General features: G+C 46.6%; 2 protein-coding genes across 6 annotated transcripts in view; one reads left to right on the top strand and one right to left on the bottom strand.

Moving 5' to 3' along the window:
- Positions 1 to 19,263, top strand: part of tpte (transmembrane phosphatase with tensin homology) — a 76,267-nt gene extending 57,004 nt beyond the window's left edge. Inside the window, exons 10-16 of the mRNA XM_078402850.1 lie at positions 5,020 to 5,081; positions 5,863 to 5,943; positions 8,953 to 9,058; positions 10,371 to 10,468; positions 14,137 to 14,232; positions 14,335 to 14,405; positions 17,200 to 19,263. Coding sequence (XP_078258976.1) covers positions 5,020 to 5,081; positions 5,863 to 5,943; positions 8,953 to 9,058; positions 10,371 to 10,468; positions 14,137 to 14,232; positions 14,335 to 14,405; positions 17,200 to 17,311 — 626 coding nt within the window. The 3' untranslated portion in view covers positions 17,312 to 19,263. The remainder of the gene's footprint in view (positions 1 to 5,019; positions 5,082 to 5,862; positions 5,944 to 8,952; positions 9,059 to 10,370; positions 10,469 to 14,136; positions 14,233 to 14,334; positions 14,406 to 17,199) is intronic.
- The window catches only part of LOC144595384 (mitochondrial ornithine transporter 1-like), a 40,367-nt gene continuing 38,592 nt past the window's right edge, over positions 19,140 to 20,914 (bottom strand). For all 5 annotated transcript variants that reach the window (XM_078402860.1, XM_078402858.1, XM_078402859.1 and 2 more), the window contains one exon: positions 19,140 to 19,686. In XM_078402860.1, the coding sequence (XP_078258986.1) occupies positions 19,565 to 19,686 (122 nt within the window). In that variant the 3' untranslated portion in view covers positions 19,140 to 19,564. The remainder of the gene's footprint in view (positions 19,687 to 20,914) is intronic.

The raw sequence follows: 20,914 nt of genomic DNA, 5'->3' as shown, positions 1-20,914 counted from the left end.
AGATCTGGGTGTGCTTGTACATCAGTCACTGAAGGTAAGCATGCAGGTACAGCAGGCAGTGAAGAAAGTTAATGGCATGTTGGCCTTCATTGCGTGAGGATTTGAGTTTAGGAGCAAGATCCTACTGCAGTTGTACAGGGCCCTGGTGAGACCGCACCTGGAGTACTGTGTGCAGTTTTGGTCTCTTAATTTGAGGAAGGACATTATTGCTATTGAGGGAGTACAGCGTAGGTTCACCAAGTTAATTCCCGGGATGGCAGGACTGACATATGATGAAAGAATGGGTCGACCGGGCTTGTATTCACTGGAATTTAGAAGGATGAGAGGGGATCTTAAAGAAACATACTAAAAATTCTTAAAGGATTGGACAGGCTAGATGCAGGAAAAATGTTGGGGGAGTCCAGAACCAGGGCTCACAGTTTAAGAATAAGGACTGAGATGAGGAAAAACTTCTTCACCCAGAGAGATGTGAATCTGTGGAATTCTCCACCGCAGAAAGTAGTGGAGGCCAATTTACTGGATGTTTTCTAGAGAGAGTTAGATTTAGCTCATGGGGCTAAAGGAATCAGGGGTGTGGGGGAAAAAACAGGAATGGGGTACTGATTTTTGATGATCAGCCATGATCATATTGAATGCCGGTGCTGACTCAACGGGCCGAATGGCCTACTCCTGCACCTATTTTTCTATGTTTCACCCCCTCAGTCTCCTGTGCTCCAAGGAATAAAACCCTAGCCTGCCCAAACTCTCCCTATCGCTCAAGCCTTCGAGTCCTGACAATATCATTGCAAATCTTCTCTGTACCCTTTAAAGCTTCCTGTAGCAGTGACCAAAACGGAACACAATACTCTAAATGTGGCCCCACCAACATCGTGTACAACTTTAACATGTTGCGCAACTTCTATGCTCAATAGATACACAAAATACTGAGGTAACTCGGAGGGTTAGGCAGCATCTTTGGGCGGGGGGGGGGGAGGAAAGGTGAATTTTCGGGTCAGGACTGAGTGACTGAACGTCAACGTACCAAAAACCACTTTCACTATCCTATCTACTTGCATTATTACAATCTCAGCGATGCTGGGGGGGGGGGGGGGAGAATGGAACATGGATACGTGCGTTATGTGGTGTTTTCATACTTTTTTGTTAGTTAAAACTTTACTTCTTCCCTTCCTGGAACTTAAATCGGAAAACAATAGTAGGATTTGGATGTCATTGTGCTGTGTTTGCATTCTGATGCCCAGCTGACACACTGCTTTAAATGAAGGATTCTCATGAGGGTCGGAAATTAGAGATCAGAAAGTAGAAGACAATATCAAAAGGACACCGTGCTGGAGTAACTCAGCTGGGCATGCACATGGATAGGTGATGTTTTTGAGGTCGGGACCCTTCTTCAGACTTGACCTTAAAAGGTCACCTATCCATAATTCTCAGTTAATCAAGCACTTTATCTTTTGTGCGTTAGCCAGCATCTGCAGTTCCGTGTTTCTACAGAAGAAAATTTAGTTTTTGAGTTTAGGTTGGCAAAATGGGGCCCATCGGCTCACAGAGTCCACGCCAGTCATGATCACCTGTTCGTACCTGTTCTGTTATCTCACTTTCTCATCCATTCCCTGCACAATATGGGCATTTTGCAGAGGCCAATAAACCTACAAATCTGCACACCTTTGGGATGTGGGAGGAAAACGGAACACTTGGAGAAAACCCACGCAGTCATGCGTGCAAGCTTCGCACTGACAGCACCCGAAGTCAGGATTGAACTTGGGTCTCTGGCGCTGCAAGGCAGCAGCTCGACCACCTGCTCCACTTTGCCACCTTAAATGTCGTAGTTCTGCACGAGGCAAACTGCTGGGGGTTCTCGGCGGGTCAGGCAGCATCTACAGTGAGATCAGTCTGACAAAAGGGACATTCCTGACCCGAAACGTCCCCTGGCCATTCCCTGCACAGGCGCTGTCTGACCTGCCGAGTTCCTCCAGCGCTTGGTGGTGTAGTGTACAACCTAAAATGGACAGCAATGTTAATAAAGAGATGCATAAATCGATTTAAGATCTAAGTTTGAGAAGATCACCATTTAAAAAAGTACATTTTATTTTAGCAACCACACAAACCAAAGTGTTTGGAATAAATATTTGAAGAAACATAGAAACATAGAAAATAGGTGCAGGAGTAGGCCATTCGGCCCTTCGAGCCTGCACCGCCATTCAATATGATCATGGCTGATCATCCAACTCAGTATCCCGTACCTGCCTTCTCTCCATACCCCCTGTTCCCTTTAGCCACAAGGATCACATCTAACTCCCTCTTAAATATAACCAATGAACTGGCCTCAACTACCTTCTGTGGCAGAGAATTCCACAGATTCACCACTCTCTGTGTGAAAAAAAACGTTCTCATCTCGGTCCTAAACGACTTCCCCCTTATCCTTAAACTGTGACCCCTTGAGCTTGCAAACTCCACACAGACAACTGAGGTGATGATGGAACCAGAGTCGTTGGCGCTGTAAGGCAGTGGCTCTACCAGCTGCACCACTGTGCTGCCCACGTGAAAAGTGGATGTGCAGAATACTCAACATGGCAGACAGAACCTGTGGCAAGATGCCACATGTAAACCAGTTGGCCATTGCTGTCAGATCTGGGTTAATTGACCCAGAAAGCTCCCTAATCCCCTTCTGAGATCTGACAGGATTGTCATCTGTGTAGAAGTCACGGGTTTTCTGACATGTGGCCAGTGGATGTTGTTACTTGAGCTTGCGACTGTTCCGAGTTCTCCAGAAATGCTACCATATCAAGGAAAATGTGGCCTTTCTCCCTAAACCGTTCTCAGCCCCAGTGCAAAGCATTAGATGCTGCATTTGGTATCTAATGTTAAGATTAAATTATTATGGAAAATAGTGAGAAGCAGCTCAGATCGCCTAATGGAGAAATTGGAATCACAGTCATACAGCACGGAAACTGGCCCTTTGACCATGCCCACCAAGATGCCCCATCTAACCTAGTTCCAATGGCCCACGTTTGGTCCAAAACTTTTTCAGTAACAGGCAATGGTGGACAAAACAGAAGGATGAAGCATGAAAGTGTACATGGGGATTTTTTGTAATGAAGAATTGGAGTATAATTTAGTGTTGTCCTTGTAACTTGTGAAATTGGTTTATATTTTCCATGTATCCTGGTTTTAAACATTTGACTGAATGATTTTGCTGCTTTCCACATGCTGCTAATAGAGCTGATCAGTGTTCAAGGTTTGAAGTTGCTACCTACCATCAGAGGGAACTTACTGGGGTGAAACTTCATCCTCCAAGGCTCAGTTTACCCCCCAATGTGAATTGGTGGAAGAAATAACCCATGCTCACAGATCTCATCAGCACTTGGACACACACCGATGAGCCAAAACATTATGACCACTGACAGGTGAAGTGAATAACATTGGTTACCTTGTTGCAATGGCACCTGTCAAGGGGTGGGATATATTAGGCAGCAAGTGAACAGTCAGTTCTTGAAGTTGACGTGTTGGATGCAGGAGAAATGGGCAGGAGTAAAGACCTGAGCGACTTTGACAAGGGCCAATTTGTTATGGCCAGACGACTGGGTCAGAGCATCTCTGAAGCGGCAAGGCTTGTGGGGTGCTCCCGGTCAGCAGTGGTGAGTACCTACCGACAGTGGTCCGAGGAGGGACAAACCACAAACCGGCGACAGACAGGGTGTTGGGCGCCCAAGGCTCATCGATGCGCGAGGGCAACGAAGGCATATTAGGCAGGTGGTCATAATATTTTGGCTCATCAGTGTATAACGTAAATTTGAGGTTGCTGGAAGTTGTTGATGTAGCATTTGCCTATTTGGAGCTCCTTATCCAGAGTTTCAATAAACTAGGGGCTCTGAAACACCATGATCCCAATACATTCAATCTAGAACATCAATGGTTGGTGCTTTGTACTGTTGGGGAAGAAACCATGAGCTGCTTTTCGGTCACTGGTGGGGAATGGCACTGGTGGGGAATGGCACTGGTGGGGAATGGCACTGGTGGGGAATGGCACTGGTGGGGAATGGCACTGGTGGGGAATGGCACTGGTGGGGAATGGCACTGGTGGGGAATGGCAGTGGTGGGGAATGGCACTGGTGGGGAATGGCACTGGTGGGGAATGGCACTGGTGGGGAATGGCACTGGTGGGGAATGGCACTGGTGGGGAATGGCACTGGTGGGGAATGGCACTGGTGGGGAATGGCACTGGTGGGGAATGGCACTGGTGGGGAATGGCACTGGTGGGGAATGGCACTGGTGGGGAATGGCACTGGTGGAGAATGGCACTGGTGGGGAATGGCACTGGTGGGGAATGGCATTGGTGGGGAATGGCACTGGTGGGGAATGGCAGTGGTGGGGAATGGCACTGGTGGGGAATGGCACTGGTGGGGAATGGCACTGGTGGGGAATGGCACTGGTGGGGAATGGCAGTGGTGGGGAATGGCAGTGGTGGGGAATGGCAGTGGTGGGGAATGGCAGTGGTGGGGAATGGCACTGGTGGGGAATGGCACTGGTGGGGAATGGCACTGGTGGGGAATGGCAGTGGTGGGGAATGGCAGTGGTGGGGAATGGCACTGGTGGGGAATGGCAGTGGTGGGGAATGGCACTGGTGGGGAATGGCACTGGTGGGGAATGGCACTGGTGGGGAATGGCAGTGGTGGGGAATGGCACTGGTGGGGAATGGCACTGGTGGGGAATGGCACTGGTGGGGAATGGCAGTGGTGGGGAATGGCACTGGTGGGGAATGGCACTGGTGGGGAATGGCACTGGTGGGGAATGGCACTGGTGGAGGGACAAAATGGAGAGTTAACATTTGATCGTGGAATCTTTAGCTTCTGTTTGGATTGCATGAATCCATTAACTCGCTAGGTTGTGAGTGGAGCTGTCTCCATTTTTATTTAAACCTGGTTCTCCTGCTCTCTGGCTGGGGTAGTAGTTTTGGTAGTTGGCGTTGGTGGAACATTTCAGGAGGCCTCACTGTGTCCGTTACCTTTCACCTTTGTCTTGTAGGCAGGACTGGCACAATGGTCTGTACCTGGTTGATTGACAGCGATCAGTTTGAGAATGCAAAGGTAATGTTTTTAACATATGGTAACGAACTTTCTTGGCTAAGACTCTGATTAAATATTGAGATTGTTTTTTGCATTGTGCGCGATGGTTAGTATTTATATTCCAATTACATTGAACACAGCGGTGCATTAGGGTTAGGGTTAGGTAGTGTTCAGACAAGTGCCAGACGCCCAGGTTCGATCCTGACTACGGTGCTGTCTGCACAGAGTCTGCATGTTTCCCCTGTGACCACGTGGGTTTCCTCCGGGTGCTCTGGTTTCCTCCCACATTCCAAAGAGGTGCAGGTTTGTAGGTTAATTGGCCTCTGCAAATTGACCCTAGTGTGTAGGAAGTTGTAGAGTGATACAGTGTGGGAACAGGCCCTTCGGCCCAACTTGCCCACACCGGCCAACATGTCCCAGCTACACTAGTCCCACCTGCCCGCGTTTGGTCCATATCCCTCCAAACCTGTCCTATCCATGTACCTGTCTAACTGTTTCTTAAACATTGGGATAGTCCCTGCCTCGACTACCTCCTCTGGCAGCTTATTCTATACACCCATCACCCTTTGTGGAAAAAATTACCCCTCAGATTCATATTAAATCTTTTCCTCTTCTCCTTAAACCAATGTCCTCTGGCCCTCGATTCCCCTACTCTGGGCAAGTGAAACTGGGGTAACGTAGAACTCGTGCGCGGGTGATTGCTGGTCAGTGCGGAATCTGTGGGCCAAAGGGACTGTTTCCACACTGTTTCTCTGATCCAAAGACTAGGATCTTGCAGTAATGTTTTGGTGGTCTTTCGCAGGAGAGTTTGGATTACTTTGGAGAAAGACGAACGGACACAAGTGTCAGCTCAAAGTTTCAGGGAGTGGAAACTCCTTCCCAGGTAACGTCACCAGCACTTGTCTTACCATGCCAACTTTACAGCACTATTTTGATTTTGTAAACGACCAGTGTGCTTTAGAATATCTGGGGTTTGCAATGCATTTGCAACAAGTTAATCATCTCAAATAACCTTGTTAACTTACATATTGTCTTTTGAATCTCCAATGTTGACATTGGGTTGGATTTGTTCTGGGACCAAATTTTCAAATACATTAAATCCATTAAATTAATGAGGTTTACCAAGCCCTGATTGTAACACTAATTAACTGATTATTTGATGTGTACATGATAAACCGTAATTTGGGCTCTTACATTTGCATGTTAGAGGCATTCATAACTTTTGAGTAAAGATGAGGGTTTTCTAACAAGGGGAAATTGTGCTGTTCACTGCATATAAAGTCATGAAGTGTGTAGACTGGCCCTGTGGCCCAGTATGTCAATGCCGATCAAAAGATGCCCCATTTAAGCTCGTCCCATTTGCTTATGTTTGGCCCATACCCGTCAACCTTTCTTATTCATGCACTCCGTTAAATATTGTTAATGTACTGACTCGACTACCTCCCTTGGCAGCTCGTTGCATTTACCCTCTATATGGAAAATGTTGCCCCTCAGGTTCCGATTAAAACTTTTCCCCTCTGGTACCTAATTCATTTACTCTGGGTGAAAGACTCCATGCGTTCTATCTGTGCAGTCACCTTATTATCTTAAACCTATGCCCTCTAGTTCTTGATATTTATTCTGTCCCCCGATCCAGGTAAACATCTGTGCATTCACCCTATCTATTAGACAATAGACAATAGATGCAGGAGGAGGCCATTCGGCCCCTTGAGCCAGCACCGCCATTCAATGTGATCATGGCTGATCATTCTCAATCAGTACCCCGTTCCTGCTTTCTCCCCATACCCCCTGACTCCGCTATCCTTAAGAGCTCTATCTAGCTCTCTCTTGAATGCATTCAGAGAATTGGCCTCCACTGCCCTCTGAGGCAGAGAATTCCACAGATTCACAACTCTCTGACTAAAAAAGTTTTTCCTCATCTCTGTTCTAAATGGCCTACCCCTTATTCTTAAACTGTGGCCCCTGGTTCTGGACTCCCCCAACATTGGGAACATGTTTCCTGCCTCTAACGTGTCCAACCCCTTAATAATCTTATACGTTTCGATAAGATCCCCTCTCATCCTTCTAAATTCCAGTGTATACAAACCTAGTCGCTCCAGTCTTTCAACATATGACAGTCCCGCCATTCCGGGAATTAACCTAGTAAACCTACGCTGCACGCCCTCAATAGCAAGAATATCCTTCCTCAAATTTGGAGACCAAAACTGCACACAGTACTCCAGGTGCGGTCTCACTAGGGCCCTGTACAACTGCAGAAGGACCTCTTTGCTCCTTTACTCAACTCCTCTTGTTATGAAGGCCAACATTCCATTGGCTTTCTTCACTGCCTGCTGTACCTGCATGCTTCCTTACAGCGACTGATGCACTAAGACACCCAGATCACGTTGTACGTCCCCTTTTCCTAACTTGACACCATTCAGATAATAATCTGCCTTCCTATTCTTACCACCATAGTGGATAACCTCACACTTATCTACATTAAACTGCATCTGCCATGCATCCGCCCACTCACACAACCTGTCCAAGTCACCCTGCAACCTCATAGCATCTTCCTCACAGTTCACACTGCCACCTACCTTTGTATCATCTGCAAATTTGCTAATGGTACTTTTAATCCCTTCATCCAAGTCATTGATGTATATTGTAAATAGCTGCGGTCCCAACACCGAGCCTTGCGGTACCCCACTAGTCACTGCCTGCCATTCTGAAAGGGACCCATTTATCCCCACTCTTTGCTTTCTGTCTGTCAACCAACTTTCTATCCATGTCAGTACCCTACCTCCAATACCATGTGTTCTAATTTTGCCCACCAATCTCCTATGTGGGACCTTGTCGAAGGCTTTCTGAAAGTCGAGGGTCACCACATCCACCGGCTCTCCCCTGTCAATTTTCCTAGTTACATCCTCAAAAAATTCCAGTAGATTAGTCAAGCACGATTTCCCCTTCGTAAATCCATGCTGACTCGGAACGATCCTGTTACTGCGATCCAAATGCTCCGCAATTTCGTCTTTTATAATTGACTCCAGCATCTTCCCCACCACTGATGTCAGACTAACTTGTCTATAATTTCCCATTTTCTCTCTCCCTCCTTTCTTGAAAAGTGGGATAACATTAGCTACCCTCCAATCCACAGGAACTGACCCGGAATCTATAGAACATTGGAAAATAATCACTAATGCGTCCACAATTTCTAGAGCCACCTCCTTAAGCACCCTGGGATGCAGACCATCAGGCCCTAGGGATTTATCAGCCTTGAGTCCCATCAGTCTACCCAAAACTTTTTCCCCCCATGATTTTGTACACCTCTATAAAATCACCCCTCGGCTCCTGTGCTCCAAGGAATAACGTCTGGATAGTGGATGTGGAGAGGATGTTTCCACTAGTGGGAGAGTCTCGAACCAGAGGCAATAGCCTCAGAATCAAAGGACAAACCTTTAGAAAGGAAATGAGGAGAAATTTCTGTCGTCAGTGGGAGGCGAATTTGTGGAGGCCGTCGAAGGCGGAGATTGATAGATTCTCTTTAGTAAGGGTGTCAGGAGGTATGGGGAGAAGGCAAGAGAATGGGGTTGAGAGGTAGACCAGCCATGATTGAATGGCGGAGTAGGCTTGATGGGCCGAAAGGCTTAATTCTGCTCTGAGAACTTATGAAAAGGAGCAGATTCAAGCCATTCAGCCCATCAAGGCTACTCTGCCAGTCAATCGTGGCCGGCCTATTTTTCCCTCTCAACCTCTCCCTACAGCTCAGGCCCTCGAGTCCCGGCAACATCCTTGTAAATGGTCTCTGCGACCTTCCAGCTTAACGACGTCCTTCCTCTAGCATGGCGACTAAAACTGGATACAGCTCTTTAAGTGTGAGGAGAGGGTGTATTTGAAGTTTTGCACTACTTTACAGAGCAGATACGTTGGGTATTACGAAGTAATGAAGAACGAGTACAAACGACAGCCACCACCTCCGAAGAAACTCAAAATGAAAAGTATCAGAATCTATTCCATTCATGGTTAGTAGTTTGTATATCATATCCTTTACTCTGCGTAGTTAATGGTGGTGTTTGAAACCCGCACATGGGCTTTGGACATGAGCACATCAATGTGCTCCTCTTACTTAAACATTAACTCAGGACTAGTTTGCCTTAATTCTACTCTTATCAGGTGTCCCGTATCTGTTCGTTTATAGGTAAACCAATATAAATTCTATTCACAAAATGCTGGAGTAACTCAGCAGGACAGGCAGCATCTCAGGAGAGAAGGAATGAGGAAAAACCTTTTCAGTCAGAGAGTTGTAAATCTGTGGAATTCTCTGCCTCAGAAGGCAGTGGAGGCCAATTCTCTGGATGCTTTCAAGAGAGAGCTAGATAGAGCTCTTAAAGATAGCGGAGTCAGCGGGTATGGGGAGAAGGCAGGAATGGGGTACTGATTGAGAATGATCAGCCATGATCACATTGAATGGCGGTGCTGGCTCGAAGGGCCGAATGGCCTCCTCCTGCACCTATTGTCTATTGTTCTCGGTGGGCCAAAGAGCCCGTTTCCTCGCTGTATCTCTAACCTAAACTAAACCTGGTTCCAATCGAAAAATGTTATCTGTCCATTGACTCCGCAGATGGTGCCTGACCTGTTGAGTTCCTCCAGCGCATTGCTTCCTGTTTAATTTTCAGTGGACATGGTGCTCGGAAGCCTCCATCTTTGCTGCTAATCTTTCTCTGTGAAACATTTCTTCCATTCCATCCTTGAATGGATGAAGTTAAAAAGGCAAAGTGCTAGAGTAAAGAACTGAAGAAGGGTCCTGACCCAAAACGTCACCTCTCCATGTTCTCCAGAGATGCTGCTTGACCCGCTGAGTTACTCCTGTACTTTGTGTCTTTTTTTAAACCAACATCTGCAGTTCCTTGTGTTCCCATTGAATGGATGGACAATGCTTTCATTGTGATATGTTTGTGTGAAATAATTTCCCAGGAGCAGAATTAGACCATTCGGCCCATCGTGTCCACCCCACCATTCATCATGCCTGAACTGTCTTTCCCTCTCAACCCCTTTCTCCCCATAACCTTTGACGCCCTTAATCAAGAATGTGTTGGGTGCCCGCTATCCCATATGGTGAGATTGGGATGGGGGGGGGGGAAACTATTGTAGTTCCCCTAAATGGGCTTTATTTCTCTTTTTGTTTCCGGATCTCCAACATTTGCACTGTGAGATCTTGGAATGCAATAGTACAAATCTCATTTGACGTAAACTTGCATGATTTTCATGAGAATGATCAAGCCTGTAACAACTATGATTCTTATAAAGTTATTTCCTTATCCCACCCCCCCACAGGAGTTGGTCGGAACAATGGTAGTGACTTGAAAGTTGAAATCATCGTGAAGAAGGTGCTGGTATTTCAGTGTGTGTGCGCAACACAGGAAAACTGCAAGGTAAAGTAGTCAATGATTAGCAAAAAAAAACAGAAAAGCACAACTTGTTTCATTCAAACAGAGTAACATGTTTTTAAATCTTCAGGTTCAAGTAAACAGAGGAGCATTGGCTCATAATTCTGCTGCCATTTTGCATGCATTTGAATACAAGTCTGTACAGTGTGGCATGTGGTGTATGTTCAAGCGTGTTCTTTATGTCCCAGGTAGAACAACATTCCTACTTGCAGAAACACGACAGAATATGTAAACAGTTCATTATAAAGAATATAATAAACAAGAAAAAAAAAGTTCAGTGTGTGTGTATATACTGATCAGCCAAAACATTATGCCCACCTGCCTAATATGCTGTTGGTCCTCCGTGTGCAGCCCCATACGCAGCAGGGTGCGATGCACTGTGTATTGTGACACATTCCTCCCATGACCACAATTAACATTTTCTGTGACTTGTGCCACAGTCGACCAGACGGGATAGCCTTCGTTGCCCTCGCGCATCGATGAGCCTTGGGCGCCCAACACCCTGTCTGTCGCCGGTTTGTGGTTTGTCCCTCCTCGGACCACTGTCGGTCGGTACTCACCACTGCTGACCGGAGCACCCCACAAGCCTTGCCATTTCAGAGATGCTCTGACCCAGTCGTCTGGCCATAACAATTTGGCCCTTGTCAAAGTCGCTCAGGTCTTTACTCCTGCCCACTTCTCCTGCATCCAACACGTCAACTTCAAGAACTGACTGTTCACTTGCTGCCGAATATATCCCACCCCTTGACAGGTGCCATTGTAACAAGATAATCAATGTTATTCACTTCACCTGTCAGTGGTCATAATGTTTTGGCTGATCGGTGTATACACAGATCATTTATATATGTATAATATACATACATAGACACATACATACACGCACACATAGGTGCATTCAATGATCTATTCGATGAATCTCATGCCAACTGGGTGAATGATAGTGGGATAAAGCTGTCAATATGTGCTCACCATGAGGAGGTGTTCCTGGGTGAAGCATACTGCAGGGTGACCAAGGATGGACAGAGCACAAGGCCACCTGCTGAGAAGATGGTGGGCTGCCTCTGTATTCTTGCAGTGCCGGTTGCAATGATACTGTATGGTGTTGGAGAGGGAGCGTCAGTAACCAAGCAGGAACAGTTCATGGCTTTGTCCCATGGGCTTCCAGTGTGGTTCCGCTCTGCCCCTTTTGCTAATGATATGGATATTCAAAAAAGGAGACCAATCGCTCTCCTTTCTAATATCGTGATGCCCAGCCATTTCTGTTTGAGGGTGGAACAGTGATACAACAATAAAGTTGCTGCCTTACAGCGCCAGAGACCCAGATGTGATCCTGACCACGGGTACTGTCTGTACGGAGTATGCACGTTCTCCCCGTGACTGCGTGGGTTTGCTCCAGGTGCTCTGATTTCCTCCCACTTCCCACAGATGCGCAGGTTTGCAGGTTAATTGGCTTTGGTAAATTCTCCCTTGTCTCCCTAATGCCAGTGTATAGCGTGATTGCTGGTCAGCACAGACTTGGTGAACCAAAAGGCCTGTTCCTGCACTGCATCTCTAACTTAAACTAAACCTTGAGGTGAGGAGGGGGGGGGGGGGGGGGGGGGGGTGGTGGTGGAGGCTGATATGATAGTGGTATTTAAGAGGCTTTTAGCTAGGCTCATTGAACTCCTGCCACCTGCAGAGGTTTTCGGATGACTCTGCAATTGTGGGCTGCATCAGTGAGGGGAGGGAAGCTGAATACAGAGGTGTAGTCAACAACTTTGTTGACTGGTGTGGGCTGAATCACCTGCAGTTCAACACCTACCAGACTAAGGACTTTAGTGGTGGACTTTAGGAGGAGACTAACTCCCCTGTCCACGTCAAGGGTGTGGATGTGCAGTTTACCAAGGAGCCCAAGTTCCTTGGAGTGTACCTGGACGGTAAACTGGACTGGTCCAGGAACGCTGAGGCCCTGTACAAGAAAGGACAGAGCCGGCTGTACGTTTTGTGAAGACTCCACTCCTTCAATGTCTGCAGTAAGATGCTGCAGATGTTCTACCAATCAGTGGAGGCCAGTGCCATCTTCTTCGCTGCTGTGTGTTGGGGCAGTCAGGTGAAGACTGCGGATGCCAACAGGTTTATCAAGTTCGTCAGGAAGGCTGGCTCTGTCCTGGGGGCGGAGTTGGATTAATTGGAGGTGGTCTGGGAGGGGAGGATGCTCCTCAAACTGCAGAGCATCTTGGACAATACAGCTCACCCCCTCCATGACACACTGGTCAACCTGAGGAGTACCTTCAGTTATAGACTGATTACACCAAGATGCAGCACCGATCACCTCAGGAGATCCTTTTTCCCTGTGGCTATCAAACTGTACAACTCCTCCCCCTACTGTCATGGGGTAGACTGAGACTGACTCCCCCCACCCCCCCCAATCTTTGCACATCACTTTAATTTAATGTTTCATGTATTTCATGTTTTATGACTGTTGGCAGATCAATTTTCCTCCTGGGATAAATAAAGTTCTATCGTATCGTACATGCAGGGAATGGAGAGAGATGGATCATGGGCAGGCTGAGGAGATTTGTTTAATGTGGCGTCATGTTCAGCATGGACATTGTGGGCCAAAGGGCCTGTACCTGTGCTGCCCTGTTCCACTCCACTGTCTCCATCGTGCACTGTCGCTCCAGGTTGTCTCTCTTTCACTGCTCACATTCAAGCCTCAGATAGTTTATGTTTAGATTCAGCATGAAAACAGGTCCTTCGGCCCACCGAGTCCGTGCCGACCAACAATTGCCCCGTACACTGGTTCTATCCTTCACACTGGGGACAATTTGCAGAAGCCAATTAACCTCCAAACCTGCACGTCTTTGGGATGTGGGCGAAAACTGGAGCACCCGGAGAAAACTCACTCGGTCACGGGGAGAGCGTGCAAACTCCGTACAGACAGCACCCGTAGTCAGGGTCTAACCTGGGTCTCTGGCGCTCTGAGACAACAACTCTACCGCTGCGCCGCCATCATTTAAATTTTAAACTACGGGTTTTGCCTGACGATGGCCAATTATCCCAAGTTGTTTCCGATGATTGGGGAGACCAGAACTAGGGGGCATAGTCTTAGAATAAGAGGGGGCTCTTTTAAAACTGAGATGAGGAGAAACTTCTTCGCTCAGAGGGTGGTTAGTCTGTGGAATTCGCTGCCTCAGGGAGCTGTGGATGCAGGAAAGTTAAATAAATTTAAAACAGAAATAGATTGTTTTTTAATAGACAAGGGAATTAGGGGTTACGGGGAGCGGGCAGGGAAGTGGACATGAGCTATGGTTAGTATAGTAAGACCTGAGTAATCTCCTGGACAAGTTTCGATCGCCTAGCTTGGGGTCGGAGAGGAATTTCCCGGATTTTTTCCCCAAATTGGCCTGGGTTTTTATCCGTTTTTTCGCCCCTCCCAGGAGATCACACGGTTCTTTTGAGTGGGAAGAAGGGCGATAGTGGGAAGGGGGTTGGGGCAGGATCAGCCATGATCGTATTGAATGGCGGAGCGGGCTCGAGGGGCCGGTTGGCCTACTCCTGCTCCTATGTTCTTGTGTTCTTGTGTACTTAACACATTTGGCACTTGTTTGTACTGTGTCCGCGTTAACTGAGCATTGTCAGACTGCCACGTGTAACACAGTTTTTGTGTGCAGCTGTTCTTTGATGCTGGGAGCAACTCTGCGATAATTAGTTTGGAGAGTGGTCCCGAGGTCAGCGGAGATGTTAAAGTCAGATTTGAATCTAATGGGGTAAGTGTATTCACCTTAAAAATTAAAAAAATTAATAAAAGAATAAACACACAATTTTAAAAAAAAAAGTAACCTTCCACTTTACTTTTGCCTCCTATCCAGAGCCTACCTAAAGGTTACGACGACTGTCCTTTCTACTTTTGGTTCAACACGTCGTTCATTGTAAATAATAGGTACAGTCCAAATATAGTTTATTTTAAAAGGAAAAAAAAAGTCTGATCTATACTTGGCAGAAAGCTGGAAAGAGTGCAGAGACGATCTGCAAGAGTGTTGCCAGGACCGGAGGGCCTGAGCCACAGGGAGAGGTTGGGCGGGCTAGGACTTTATTCCTTGGCGTGCAGGATGCTGAGGGGTGATCTTATTAGAGGTGTACACGGTCATGAGAGGAATAGACAGGGTGCATGCCAAGTCTTTTACTCAAAGTAGGGGAATCAAGAACCAGAGAACATAGTACTAATGTGGGAGGGGAAAGATTTAATAGGAACCTGGGGGGCATCTTTTTCAGAGGGTGGTGGGTTTTTGGAATGAGTTCCATGGGGAGGTAGTTGAGTCAGGGATTGTAATGTTTAAAAGACATTTGGAATATCTTGGAGACATGGATAGAAAAGGTATAGAAGGATATGGGCCAATTGGAGGCAGGTGGGTCTACTGAGGATGGGACAGCTTGGTTAGCATGGACAACTTGGGCTGAAGGGCCTGTTTCTGTGCTGTATGACTCTGATTCCAAAACAGCACCTTGTTTTCTGGCTCATGCAAGTGGTAGTTTAGATGTAGTTTCATATTTTGTTCAGCTTTCAAACTGCCTCTCCAATTTGGGATTTGTAGATGCAAGCACTTTACATGGATGGGCAAACGCTGGTTCAGTTCTCTGGCTAAGGTGTTCCCTTTAGAGGGACTGTGTAACCTAAAGTGCCCTCCATCTCACCCACTGGTTGATGCTTGACAAGTTGATGTCATGCTGGTCAATAGCATCTGGTTATCATTCGACCGGGGAAAGAGTGGGGCTTTAGGGGTAGAATCAAGAGGGGGAGAAGATATCTCTGAAATCAACTTGATGTTGGCATACTGAAGAAGCTTTGGAAGGATAAAACGAGGAACTGCAGACGCTGGTTTACAGAAAGAACACAAAGTGCTGGAGTAACTCAGCGGGTCAGGCGGCATCTCTGGAGAATGTGGATGAGTTGGAAGAGTTTAATTTAGTTTATCACGTGCACCAAGGTACAATGAAAAGCTTTTGTGTGCTATCCAGTCAGCGGAAAGTCTACATGATTACAATCAAGCCATCCTGTGTACAGATACAGGATAGAGAGTATAACGTTTAGTGTAAGATAACGTCTGATTAATGATGGTTCAAAGCTGATAGATGGGAGGTCATGACCGCTCTCTCATTGCTGAGAAGACAGTTGCTTGTCTAGCAGCAGAGATGGCTGTTGGATTCCTCATTGGGTCTTCTGCTTGGCTTGGAGACGAGAGACCGCTGGATCGGCAGCAAACTAAAATGCCGGAGGAGCTGTGCAAATTGTGCGGCAGCTTCGAAGAGGGAGGCGACAGAAGCTAATTTAAAAAAAAAAACTGTTCGACATTATTGAGTGAAACTTGAAACTCTGACGATTAAAGTGTGTGGAATTCTATGATTTAGTGGACGATTTGAGCCTAAAACTATACGAGTAGTTGAGAATAAAAGGCGTTAATTATTCTGCTTGGCTTTGCAAATGAGAAGTTTGGAAAACTGTAGTTATACAGTTAGTAGCAGACTCTTTGGCCCAACTCATCCAGGCTGACCACTATGCCCTGTTTGACCTCTCTGTCCTGGGCACCCACCAGTCTCCGGGTGAGGCTGAACATAAATTGGAGGAACAGCGCCTGATATTTTGCTTGGGCAGCTTACAGCCCAGCAGTATGAACATTGATTTCTCTGACATCAAGTGACCCTTGCTTTCCCTCTCTCTCCGTCCCTCCCCCACCCTAGTCCTTTGACTAGTTTCACTGTCCTCCTGATTAATTTTACTGTTTGTATGCCTTCTTGTCACGTCCCCCTCGTCCAACAATGAACCATTCTACATTTCCTTGATCAGCATCTGCTTTGATGTTCTTTTCACACCTTGCATGTTTTTTGTACCCTTCCATATCTCAGTTCCCTCTCCCCTGACTCTCGATGTATGGAAGCACCTTGACCCGAAACGTCGCCCATTCCCTCTCTCCCGAGATGCTGCCTGTGCCGCTGAGTTACTCCAGCATTTTCCATCTCTCCTATTTACCTGCATTTGGCCCATATCTTGCCCAACCTTTCCTATCCATTGTACCTGTCCAAGTGTCTTTTGAATGCTGTTATAGTGCCTGCCTCAACTACCTCCCCTGGCCATCTGCGGTAAAAGATGCCCCCCATCTTCCTAGTAAATCTTTTTTGGATTTTCCTACCTGTAAAAAAGATTGTGGGTTAATTTTGCAGGTTAAATGTGTGCTTGTGACAGTCAGGGCAGTTCTTTAAACTTGACCAGTACCACTGATATTTGTCTGGAGCATTTAAAAAGCACTGCAGACACAGATTTGCAGATGCTTGTTTGCAAAAATAATGTTGGAGTAACTCAGCGGGAACACAGGTAGACAGGTAGAACACAGCGGTAGAGTTGCTGCCTTGCAGCACAGAAACCAGAGTTCAGTTCTGACCACGAGTGTTGTCTCTGTGGAGTTTGTACGTTCTCCTTGTTACCACGTGAGTTTTCTCTGGTTTCATCCACACTCCAAAGACATGTGGGTTTTTTGAAGGTTAATTGGCTTCTGTAAATTGTCCCCCGGTGTGTAGGGTAGAACAAGGGTAGAGTTGATCGCTGGCCGGCGCAGGCCTCAGTGGGCCAAAGGGCCTATTTCCACGCTGTCTCTTTTGGGGGGAGGTGGGGGGGGGGGGGAGGGAGTATTCCCTGTTGAAGCTTCGTGTTCCCTGCTGTAATGTGTCGTTCTCCATTTCAGGCTCTGCTTGTCCAGGGATGAACTCGATAACCCCCACAAGCCAAAAACCTGGAAAATCTACAGCGAAAAATTTGCAGTTGAGGTGAACTTTGACGAACCGGATTCCAGTTAATCTTGTACCACCTCTGGCTAGAGACGTGGAGATGACGCCAGGCAGTTTGTGATGTAAATATTATTTGGGGAAGTGTGCCACTGCCTTCTGTGGGGAGGAGGGAGAGATTACCGTCCCTATTACTATGGTGTTGTCACAGAACTATACTGTGGAAACTTCTACCTGCTGCAACACATTCCAGTTTAAAAACTGGTTTTTTTTGTACTGAATGGAAAAGAAATGTTGTCAAAGTGGCAGCCTTCCCTGTTAATGCCGAGCCTTTCTCAGTCTATCTTTCCTTAAGATTGCCAGTGTTGTGTTTACCTCAAAGAGGGTTGATTATCCGTGATCCCAGGACTGGATTAGATGTTTTTTTAAAAAGAACCTTTGATATTTTTACCCGTCCACCGCTTACTTTCTCTGACAGAACGCGGACAATCGTCAATGTTACAACAGCGTTAGTACAAACGTGATCTTCCACTCCCCCTCCCCCTTCAGCTGATTTCATTTTTTATTTTTGCCTTTCTCTCATACTTTGTCACGTGTGCCCTCTGCACGAGTAGCCTGAATGTATTTAACAGTCGTCGTGCAGTATTCAGATACCAGCAAGAGACCTCTCTGGCTCGGGGGCTCAGCCACAGCACTGCACCTGTGGAGGGGAAAGGTGTGAGAAGCCCACACAGGCACTGATGTCATTGTCCTGTTGAGTGATCTGACTGTTCGTATCTGCCTAATGAAGTGGTCCTCCAGACCCTCGAGCCTAGATCACTTTCAATGGAACTTTGTACATTTCTTGTCTGATTCACTCGCGCACGATTGTAGCATGGGTGGTAATGTTTAACTATGATAAAACGCATCTATCACTGTAGAGTTCTTGAATTTCTCAATAAACAGTAAAATGCCAATTTCCTAGTTTGACATTCCTCCTGGGCATTGCAGCAAACATTGGTGGTTCTTTGTAGAAACAAAGACCTGCAGATGCTGGTTTACACCAAAGATCGACACAGTGCTGGAATATAAGAAAATAACTGCAGATGCTGGTACAAATCGATTTATTCACAAAATGCTGGAGTAACTCAGCAGGTCAGGCAGCATCTCGGGAGAGAAGGAATGGGTGACGTTTCGGGTCGAGACCCTTCTTCAAACTAGCATATCCCCCCGTTGGTTTCCGAACAGAATTGACATGTACCTTGGTGATGCTTACAGATGGGGAAAAGGTTTGGGTTCATTATTGTCACGTGCACTGAGGTACAGTGAAAAGCCTTGAAAAAGATCCATTTCTCACTCCTCCCCGTAAGTAGACTCTATGGTTGGGAAGTGGGACGGGTATTAAAAAGATGTGTAGTCTTTTGAAATGACACCTGGTTTCAATGTATTGGGCATCTTGTTTGCCCAGACCAGAGGTTTGTTGTGGAAATTCTACTTTACACCTGATCATGCCCAACATTGCATTGAATGAAAGAGACGACATGGAAACGGGCCCTTCGGCCCACAGAGTCGGTGCCGGCCGGTGATACTTCATTGTTGCCGTTCACACTTGTTCTGTTATCCCACTTTCTCGTCCACTCCTTGCACAACAGGGGCAGTTTACAGGACCAATTAACCTACAAACTTGCACATCTTTGCGAAGTGGGAGGAAATCTGAAAACCCACACGGTCACAGAGAGAACGTACAAACTCCACAGCACCTAAGGTCAGGATTGAACCTGGATCTTTGATGCTGTGAGGCAGTGGCTCGACAAGCTGTTCCACATTTTAAAAAACTAGTTAGGCTCATGGTATGTAATTTGGCACTCTACAAACGTTAACAGCACAGAGTCCTAACTGTAAAATGAAGACCTTTAACGTGTATGTTCCTGGTAGTTTAATGGCATTCATTTGGAAAACATGAATGAGGAAAAGTGACAATCCATAATCTAACAAATATAGCAAAATAACTTTCTCATTGTTACCCTCCCCTACACATTAATAAAAATTGGCACTGTTGTTCTTCCAGCTTGTTTTGTGGTACTGGATCTTTGGATTCCTGTCTCTCTCTCTTGTGCGTCACGGAAGCAAGGCTTTCCTTTTAACTTAAATGTCAATGTCAGCAGTAATTAAGTGTCTCAAATTTAAAGTCCAGCTGCTTTTGAATGAATCCAGCTCCTGCCTTGCACTGCCACTTCCGCACGGAATACCGAATATCCAGGTTTTGTATCTAGATGGGCCCTAAAGTCAACTGTCGCAGCACAACCAAACTCCCCGAGGTAAGGCACGATCACCACCAAACGCACTTCAGTCACTCATGTGTTTCATCATGGCTCTTCTACTCAGTTCATAGGCCAGGAATAGGGCACCGTTGGCAGGGAATGCTCGTATCATGGTCGGTGTTAGCCCAGAGTATATTGCTTTAATACCTGTGGAGAGAAAAACATCTTTACAAGAGTACAGCACAGGAACAGGCCATTTATCCCATGGGGCAGTGCGGCGGCAGAGCCACTGCCTTACAGCGCCAGTGATCCTGACTACGGGTGCTGCCGGTACAGAGTTTGTACGTTCTCCCGGTGACAGTGTGGGCTTTCTCTGGGTGTCCTGGTTTGCTCCCACATTCCAAAGACGTTTGTCGGTTAATTGGCTTTGGTAAATTGGTCCTAGTGTGTAGGATAGTGCTAGTGTACGGGATGATCAATGATTGGCACGGACTCGGTGGGCCACAAGGCCTGTTTCCGCTGTGTATCTCTAAAGTTCTACAATGTCTGTGCTAAACAGGATGTCAAGACCAACTCTTGTCTGCATGCATGTGATCCATTCCCTACATATCCATGTTCCTATCTAAAAAGGCTTAAACACCACCATTGTATCTAGTGTGTTTCAGACACTGCCCTCTTTAAAAACTGCCCCATCTACTCATCCCTCCGGCCCAGATTTGGCCTTCAGGCTTTGCCCCTTTCATCTTTAAAGCTATGCCCTCTTGACATTTTCCACCTTGGGGGAAGAAAGGTTCTGACCATCTACGTGATCTCTGCCTCTCATCATTTTGTATACTACTTGGGTTTCCCCTTGATTTTTGGCAAAACAATCCAAGTCTGTCCAACCTCCAATACCCTCTGATCCGGGCATCCTCCTGGTAAACCTCTGTACCCTCTCCAAAGCCTCCACATTCTTCCTGTAATGGGGGCAACCAGAACTGCACGCAATGCTCCAAGTGCGCCTGACCAAAGTCTTAGAGCTGCATCGTTTACAAGCTGGGAATGACAGATTTTGAGGCTGATACAATGGAAGTTGCGTTGCATTGTAAATGGTCAGGCTTCTACAGCTCCTGGTTTTTCCTGTCAAATGGAGACCAGCTTGGCCATTTTTATTTTCTAAACTCCCTGTCACACCGCCTTGTCCATCATTGCTCTGGTCTTAAATAGACATGTTTCCATTTGCTCCCTTCCAATGGGCTGGCACCATTCCAGCATCCAGGGAGTTTGGAACATGACCTCAAAGCTACTTTTAGAACCAGTAATGCAGCCAAACCGGTTTCAAGGGATTTGTCTGCTGTTAGTTCCCTCAATGATTCCATTTATTAATAGCTGACAGTCTCTCCGTCATTGGAACCTTGCTTCTTCTCCAACTCTGTTTGCTGCACTAAGCTTTATT

The sequence above is a fragment of the Rhinoraja longicauda genome, chromosome 7 (assembly GCF_053455715.1).
Source record: "Rhinoraja longicauda isolate Sanriku21f chromosome 7, sRhiLon1.1, whole genome shotgun sequence".
In the NCBI taxonomy this organism is placed as follows: Eukaryota; Metazoa; Chordata; class Chondrichthyes; order Rajiformes; family Arhynchobatidae; genus Rhinoraja; species Rhinoraja longicauda.
The sequence above is the reverse complement of the archived record's forward strand: the minus strand, read 5'-3'. Positions and strand labels throughout refer to the sequence as shown.